General features: G+C 48.0%; 1 protein-coding gene and 1 non-coding gene across 2 annotated transcripts; one reads left to right on the top strand and one right to left on the bottom strand.

Annotated features, from left to right (window-relative positions):
- The first annotated feature begins 217 nt into the window (after nt 1–217).
- On the top strand, nt 218–8,172 carry NFKBIB (NFKB inhibitor beta). The gene is made up of 6 exons (XM_060258367.1): nt 218–704; nt 1,416–1,521; nt 1,756–1,984; nt 3,019–3,107; nt 3,725–3,958; nt 7,989–8,172. Exons 1-6 carry the CDS (start codon nt 283–285, stop codon nt 8,025–8,027), a joined length of 1,119 nt encoding a protein of 372 aa, XP_060114350.1. The 5' UTR covers nt 218–282; the 3' UTR covers nt 8,028–8,172.
- On the bottom strand, nt 2,679–2,755 carry TRNAM-CAU (transfer RNA methionine (anticodon CAU)). Its single transcript has one exon. It is a non-coding gene; the product is annotated as a tRNA-Met (tRNA).
- Nucleotides 8,173–8,684: the final 512 nt, after the last annotated feature.

Below are 8,684 nucleotides of genomic sequence, written 5' to 3'. Positions count from 1 at the left end.
GGGACTGCATCTCCCAGCATGCACCGGCAGCCGGAGGGGGAGGCAAGAACTACAACTCCCGGCATGCTCTTCTGATTGCGCTCAGACGTTAGCTGGGGGATTCCCCAGGTCTCTGAAATCCCCCCCCCCCCCCGCTGGTCCATGGCAGCAGCAGAAACAGCAGTCGACGAAGGACCAGCCGCAGCCTGAGATTGGAGCTGGACTGGGGGTCTTTGGCTGGGCTCCCCCTATGGCCTTGCCCTTCTCTGGGGCTGCATTGTAAAGGTCTGGGCTAGGCTGGCCATGGCCTTCTTGGAAGGGCAGAGTGCCCACTTAGGGCCTAGAGAGCCCAAGCGCCTGGAATCCGTGGCTGACGAGTGGTGTGACAGCGGTTTGGGGTCGCTCAGTGAGCACCAGCTGTGCCAGCTGCAAGGGGATGGAGGAGACCTGCTTGCCCACAGCGATGTGGAGATGGAGCCCAGAGGGCAGGCTGTGACCCCTGAGCCTGGCCCCTTCAGCCCAAGTGGGCACCCCAAAGTCTTGGAGGAGGAGGACGTCTCTGAGCGACTGGACTCAGCCCTTGGGGACTCCCTGGGGGGTGACGAGGACGTGGGGGGCATCGTGGAAGGCGTGGGGGCCGTGCGTATCGAGGGCGAGGTGGCAGCTGTGGCCCCTGAAGCGTGGCTGCACCATGTCCTGGGCTTCGTGACCGAGGATGGTGACACGTACGTACCGCAGTAGGTTCGAGGCCGTGGCATGCGTAGGAAGGCTCTGATAATGACTGGAAACTGGAAATAGCATCAGAAAGAAACTGGACCAGAAATATTCTCTAAGCGAATGTAGGCATACAGCTTGCTGCTTGTGGGCTTGCATGAGATGAGGGGCATTTGCACCTCGGGCAAGTACTTGTGTGGCAAGCTGTGCAGGGTAAGCTCTTGGTTGGTTCACTTGGCTTGCTCCTAATGCAGCTGTTTATGCATGTGCCAGTAGCAGCTGTCAGCTCCAACAGCTATTACAGGTATCATTAGCTGGAAAAATTTCCAGCCTGACACTTTAAAAGCTGCTCTCTAGGTATATACTTTTTGAATGAAAATTAAACAGTAAGAATTTCCAGAATCCACACACAACGTGTGCTGGTTTTACGTGGACTGAAAGAGTATCCAGCTACATTGCTGCACGTGGGACTAAGCACCTTGGTCCCCATCGGGTCTTAAAACTGAGTAAATAAATATAGATCTGACGTATCAGGGTTACGTTCTGCAGTAAAACAGGTTCTGTATTTGATAAGTGCTCTGTTCAACTGCTGGGGCATCTTCAGTGATGAAGGAAGCTGCAGCTCTTCGCAGTGTCTCTCTCATAGTCTCCCCTCCATCTTGTCCAATGGCTGAGTAGTACCTTTTCTTAAACAGCATCTATTCTTCCCCCATTGCCTTCAGAGCCCTCCACCTGGCTGTAATCCATGAGCATGAGGCCTTTCTGGACTCCATTCTGCAGTACACTGAAGGGACGGATTATCTGGATATTCAAAATGACCTCGGACAGGTGGGATTGAGCGGAGAGCACCTTTGCTCCATAGAGCCTCTGTTTTTCCTTGGGGACCCACGTTTTAACCACTGAGCCGGAAACAGGTGGGGGAAGGATCTCAGTAGGTTTGCACCCCACTAGATCCAAAATGCAGGAATCCCAGACCTCAGTCCCTTCTGGTAACCTCGCTCCACCCTACTCCCCTCTCTCCAAGGGTCCTGAGTTCAAGGTCATGCTTTCCTCTCTCTCCAGACAGCGCTGCACATTGCGGTGATCCTCGACGCTTCAGATTTCGTCGGCAAATTGGTATCAGCAGGAGCGGGGCTGTGCGTGCAGGAGAAGGGGGGGCACACGGCCTTGCACTTGGCGTGTCGTGAAGGGCGGCGGGAATGTGCACAGCATCTCCTGACCCTTCCTGTGTCACAAAGGCCCTGCCTTGGGAACGGCTTCCGGGCACAGCTGGACTGCACCAATTATGATGGTATGGTTTCCTGGAGCATAGTATGTTTGAGGGGGGAAGGGGACACTCTTTAAGTTAGAATTGAATCTTTTGGGGAGATCTTCCATCATGCCAAATTTAGCTTTCTGCAGTTCTCATAAGTATGAGGAAGGAGCCCATATGTAGTTCTTATTTTTTCCTTCTGAGGAAAGAAAAAATCCCAGACTTGCGTAACCTGGCTAAGGGTGCAGGGAGAAAGACACCTGACAGACTTATTATTCATAGGGGAGGGGCTGTGGCTCTGCTTTGCATGCAGGCCCCAGGTTCAGTCCCCAGCATCTGTGAGTAGACAATACTAACTTTGATTGACATATGAAGCTGCCTTATACTGAATCAGACCCTGGGTCCATCAAAGTCAGTCTTGTCTTCTCAGACTGGCAGCAGCTCTCCAGGGTCTCAAGCTGAGGTTTTTCACGCTTGCTTGCCTGTACCCTTTTTAGTTGAAGATGCTGGGGATTGAACCTGGGACCTTCTGCTTACCAAGCAGGTGCTCTACCACTGAGCCACCATCCCTCCCCATAGTCGAACATATGAAAATATATGAACACATGAAGCTGCCTTATACTGAATCAGGCTCTCGGTTCATCAAAGTCAATATTGTCTACTTAGACTGGCAGCGGCTCTCCAGGGTCTCAAGCTGAGGTTTTTCATGCCTGTTTGCCTGTACCCTTTTTAGTGGGAGATGCCGGGGATTGAACCTGGGACCTTCTGCTTATGAAGCAGATGCTCTACCACTGAGCCACCGTCCCTCCCCAAGGGTCTGATTCTGGATAAGGTAGTTTCATATGCTTTATACATTCATAAAGGCAATACCGGAACATATCAATGCCCTTATATGTAAGGGACGTGAAAGGATCTTATGTACATACACACATGGCAGAGTGGCCTTATCTGTTAAAAATAAAGAGAACGCTTGTGTGACCTCAATGATGCCAGTTGCATTGATGCCCTCATACCATTTATACCATGATATGGAATCTGAACTTCATTGAATTGCCTGCTCTTTCTTTTCTTAGGTTACACACCCCTCCACGTTGCTGTCTTGCGGAAAGATTTGGACATGGTCAGTCTCTTAATCGCGGCAGGCGCTGATCTCAACAAACCGGTTAGTTTTAAGGGAAACAAAAGGACTCTGTGATGTTCTCAGTAAGAGAAACAGGAAACGTTTGTGGGGGTGTTCAGGCATCCTTCCCTCAAGAAAGTGCTTCCTGTTTATTTTATTTCCATCCTATATTGTCCCCCTTTCTCAATGAGACTTAAGACAGATTGCACAGCATGAGATGGTCTAAATCAACAGGAATGGGACATTCTGCACTAACATAGCCCCTGAACTGTAACCCGCTGTACAAATTTGTAATTTACCTAGTTTCTTTTATTTGGTGTAATTTAATCTGGAGAAAGGGGCAAAGCTGCTGAAATTCCCCCCCCCCCCCCCCAACATCCATTAGGAATATTACTCAGCCGTATCCTTCTAGCTTCTGAGTTTTTTGTAGGCATTTCCCACATGCTTTTGAGCATATGGGTGCTACCATGATATCTAGAAACTTTATTGCAGCGTATATCCAGGGCCCCACGTTCAGCTAATTCTGGCATGCCATATCAGCCTGCCTGCTTCATTCAAGGCCTTGTAGTTCCATTTTGGAATAGTTCTAGTGGTAGAGCAGCCAGTTTCAGAGACACCATGTCTTTCTGCGTCTCAGTCTTTGTCTTCATTGCCAACAGGAGCTGAGCTGTGGCCGGAGTCCCCTTCACTTGGCGGTGGAATCACAGAACCCCGAGGTGGTGGAGTACCTGCTGCGGGCCGGAGCTGACCCAGAGGCCCGCATGTATGTCGGCTACACACCCTTGTACAGCGCCGTGCACCGGCCTGACCAAAAAATCCCTCAGCTGTTGCGAGAGTTTGGGTCAGAGGAGCCTGACTGGGAATCGGAAGAGAGCCTGGACAGTAACAGTGAGGTGATTTTAAGCGCTATTCAAGGTCTCTACAGGATTCTGTGTCCTGAATTGATACATCGGGATTCTGCAACCAGGAAACCAGTTCTGCAGTCTGTATAAATTGCACACATTTGCGGAACATTTCTGTGGTTGTAGATAAGCTACGTTGCATTTTTCAAAACTGCAATGACTAGGTTATCTTTTAACAAACAGATCCTTAATTAATTCTGTGCTTTGTTTGCACTTTGAGAATTGCAGCATATGCACAGCCTTGCCTGACTGAACACCCTGCAATTCTTGATTTTCTCACAGTGCTAAAAAAAGCTACATGGGAGCTCAATTTATAAGAACATAAGAACATAAGAGAAGCCATGTTGGATCAGGCCAACGGCCCATCAAGTCCAACACTCTGTGTCACACAGTGGCAAAAAATGTTATATACACACATACACTGTGGCTAATAGCCACTGGTGGACCTGTGCTCCATACACTGTGGCTAATAGCCACTGATGGACCTGTGCTCCATATTTTTATCTAAACCCCTCTTGAAGGTGGCTATACTTGTGGCCGCCACCACCTCCTGTGGCAGTGAATTCCACATGTTAATCACCCTTTGGGTGAAGAAGTACTTCCTTTTATCCGTCTTAACCTGTCTGCTCAGCAATTTCATCGAATGCCCACGAGTTCTTGTATTGTGAGAAAGGGAGAAAAGTACTTCTTTCTCTACTTTCTCCATTCCATGCATTATCTTGTAAACCTCTATCATGTCACCCCGCAGTCGACGTTTCTCCAAGCTAAAGAGTCCCAAGCGTTTCAACCTTTCTTCATAGGGAAAGTGCTCCAGCCCTTTAATCATTCTAGTTGCCCTTCTCTGCACCTTCTCTAAAGCTATAATATCCTTTTTGAGGTGCGGCGACCAGAACTGCACACAGTACTCCAAATGAGACCGCACCATCGATTTATACAGGGGCATTATGATACTGGCTGATTTGTTTTCAATTCCCTTCCTAATAATTCCCAGCATGGCATTGGCCTTTTTTATTGCAAACGCACACTGTCTTGACACTTTCAGTGAGTTATCTATCATGACCCCAAGATCTCTCTCTTGATCAGTCTCTGCCAGTTCACACCCCATCAACTTGTATTTGTAGCTGGGATTCTTAGCCCCAATGTGCATTACTTTGCACTTGGCCACATTGAACCGCATCTGCCACGTTGACGCCCACTCACCCAGCCTCAACAGATCCCTTTGGAGTTCCTCACAATCCTCTCTGGTTCTCACCACCCTGAACAATTTAGTGTCATCCGCAAACTTGGCCACTTCACTGCTCACTCCGAACTCTAATTTATGTCAAGGCTTACCCCCCACCCCCAGATCTTTTAGCTCTGTCTTTATGATCCAGGAGGTATAAATGTGTTCTGGACCACCAAATTGCTACACATTGAAATAATTCCAGAGGGGAAGACTGGTTACTCTGTTGCAACAGAAATATAACGGGATCTTATGGCACCTTGAAAATCTTGGGGATGTATGTGTGCAGGGAAGGTATATGTGAAGTTCCTGCATTGTGCAGGGGGTTAGACTAGATGACCCTGGAGGTACGTTCCAACTCTGTGATTCCATGATCTGACAGTTTTTTTATTCCAGCCCCTAAAGCAGAGTCCCTAATCTTTTTTGTGCCCATGGACACCTTTGGAATTCTGCCATGGCACGATGTGGGCACAGCAACAAAATGATTGCCACAGCTTAACTTCAGTAACACAGTGTAACTCCTTTTGCTGTGATGGAAGCTGCTACAGAAGCAATGTTTTAAAAAATCTGCACAGCCAATCAGATCTCCACTACTTAATCACAAACCTTGCCTCACCCGCTTCTTGTTTGGTGTAGTGGTTAAGTGCGCAGACTCTTTATCTGGGAAAACCAGGTTTGATTCCACACTTTTCCAGTTGCAGCTGCTGGAATGGCCTTGGTTCAGCCATAGCTCTGGCAGAGGTTGTCCTTGAAAGGGCAGCTGCTGTGAGAGCCCTCTCTACCCAACCCACCTCAGAGGGTGTCTGTTGTGGGGAAGGAAGATATAGGAGATTGTAAGCCGCTCTGAGACTCTGATTCAGAGAGAAGGGCGGGGTATAAATCTGCAGTCTTCTTTCTAAAAACACTTGGCAGGCACCAGAAAAGGTGTCAGCAGGCACCATGGTGCCCATGGTTAAGGACCTTTGCCCTAAACTGTCATGCAAGTAGTGTCCATTAGATGGTTGCAGGGATCCACGGTTGCAAGGGATAAAATTGTAAACAGGGTCAAGAGACCACAGAGCACAGGAAGGGTGGGGTAAGATTATGCTTGAATTCCACATCATTATGTTTCACTCAGCACTTCCTGCAACTCATGGTGCTTTGATCCTGCCACACCTTTCTTTTAATTCCTCTTGACTTCATGTATAAATATCTCCCTAATGAGGACCCACAATCTGACAGAGTGGGCCGTTCTCCACAAAAACGCTCCTGCAGGAATGAAGCCATGCTTTCTCTTTAAAAGCTACAAGATCTCTATTAATTTTTATACACATCCAAAGCTTGGGACGTTGATTTGCGGGTGGGTTGCCGCCAGGTTCTGGGGGCTTGTTTGAAATATTTACATAGATCTCTTAATGTAAGGCAAATACAAGGCAGCTGTTTTGATTACAGCAATCTCGGTTCAAGAAAAAGCAACAGACATGCTAACAAAATCAGAATACTGTGGCACAAAAAATCGGAAATTTACAACCCGCATTTAGTTGCTGAGACTGAACTGTGATGCGGGAGGTTGCAGCAGACTGAAGTCTTATCTCAGTACCAAGTTTCCTTGGTGGCCTGGGGCGAGCCTCTTTCTCTTTCTGCCTTGGTCTTTCATCTACCCCATGAGGGACAATTCTGGCCTTTCTTACATGGCTTCTGAGAGGATGATTGTGACAATAGTTATGATTCAAATGCTCCCTCTAAGCTGTGGAGTCTTGTGAGCAAAAATTCTATTCTGTGAGCTACTGGCATCAAAGTTGTGAGCTACTGAATAAATTAAGTTGCTCTAGGGCCATTTTTCGTGAGCTAAGACAAAAATGTGTGAGCTGGAGGCTAAAAAACCTGTGAGCTAGCTCACACTAACTCAGCTTAGAGGGAACACTGGATATGAACAGGGTTTTCTTGTAGAAAAAGCCCAGTAGGAACTCATTTGCATATTAGGCCATACCCCTGGCATGACAATTGTTTCGCGCAGGGCTTTTTAAAAAAAGCCCAGCAGGAACTGCTTTGCATATTAGGCCACACCCCCTGATGCCAAGCCAACGGGAATTGTGTTCCTGCTTAAAAAATTTTTTAAAGCCCTGGTTATGAAGCAATTTGAACACTGAAACACTGTACAGTTTCTAGGTGTCAATTAAGCACATCATGTGAGTGTGCAGGATTTCTGATGTTGGCATAATTGAAAAAATTATTATTAGCTTAAATCACTGTATTTGCACGTATTTGTCACAAAAGGGATGCTCTTGGAAATCTTATTCAGCCCTCCTCCCCTTCCCAGGACCTCACCAGGTATTGGCTACTGACTGCCTTTCCCAATCATGAAAGCTAGAAACTTGAACTTTAAACAACAACAAAAATTAAATGAAAGCTGAGGCTTCCAGGACTCTATTTCTATGCCATGCAACAGCTTCTGGGATGAGTCTGCATTTGGGAAAATATTTACTTCCAGCTTTGCTTATTGCTGATGATCAGCCTCAGAAGCTGAGGGAACAGTTAAGGGGGGTTAGCAGTGGAAATGGCGCAGGGGCACGATTTCAGCTCCCCCATGTCACCATCCTCCTGGCCATCTTCAAAACCTGAAGGTATTTTTGGGGAGGAGCTCAGTGGCAGAGCATCTGCCTGGCACGCAGTAGGTCCCAGGCTCAATCTCCAGCATTGGCAGTTAGAAGGACAAGGTGGGAGGTGATGTGAAAGACTTCAGCTTGAGACCCCAGTGAGCTGCTGCCAGTTTGATGGGCCAAGAGGATAAGGCAGCTTCACGTGCATTCCCTTCTGCAGGAGGAGTACGATGACATCGTCATCAACAGCGGGCGTTAGATGGCCAGGAGAGAGAGAGGATCTTCATCACCCGGAGCACGATCCATTCCACGACGTGACATTCAACCCGTGACAGCCGGCTGTGATTTCCGTAGCAACTGTAGCTTCACTGTGAGCTTGACATGGCTTATTTATAGTGGGTGAGGGGGGGCAGTTCTCCAGGCTCCCACTCTGACTGGATTTCTTCCCTTCCCTTTTTATTTTTATTCCTGTAGTTTTGAAAGGGTTTCTGTTTGTTACCGGCCAAAATTTTTAAAAACTGTCGGGGTGGGGTGGAGGCGGGAGCTACTGCAATTGCCTTTGAGTTTCTCTTTCCTCTTCCCCATCCCTCCCACTTTCTACCGGCTTGATAAAGAAGAACCCAAGCTCCGTCTTGCCCCTGCTGCGATCACGGTGGAAACTGGAGGTGGGAGCTGCTTCTGAGCCCAGAGTCTGGATTTTTTTTTTTGCACCGTCTTGCTTTTATCCTTAAGAAGCTCCATTTCTAGTTTGTGATAGGTTCAGCCCTAGCTTGAACCCTGAGTGACACCTCTTGCAGTATGGGTGCTGTAGCGGGCCAAAACGCCTCCCCCTTTCCCCAGTGAAAAAGCTGACAAAGGAGACTGATCTAGCCTTTGCAGTCTAGCCTCCACCGTGTGGATCATGTCCTTCCTGCAT

This window comes from Heteronotia binoei, chromosome 17 (genome assembly GCF_032191835.1).
Source record: "Heteronotia binoei isolate CCM8104 ecotype False Entrance Well chromosome 17, APGP_CSIRO_Hbin_v1, whole genome shotgun sequence".
Lineage (NCBI taxonomy): Eukaryota > Metazoa > Chordata > Lepidosauria > Squamata > Gekkonidae > Heteronotia > Heteronotia binoei.
The sequence above is the reverse complement of the archived record's forward strand: the minus strand, read 5'-3'. Positions and strand labels throughout refer to the sequence as shown.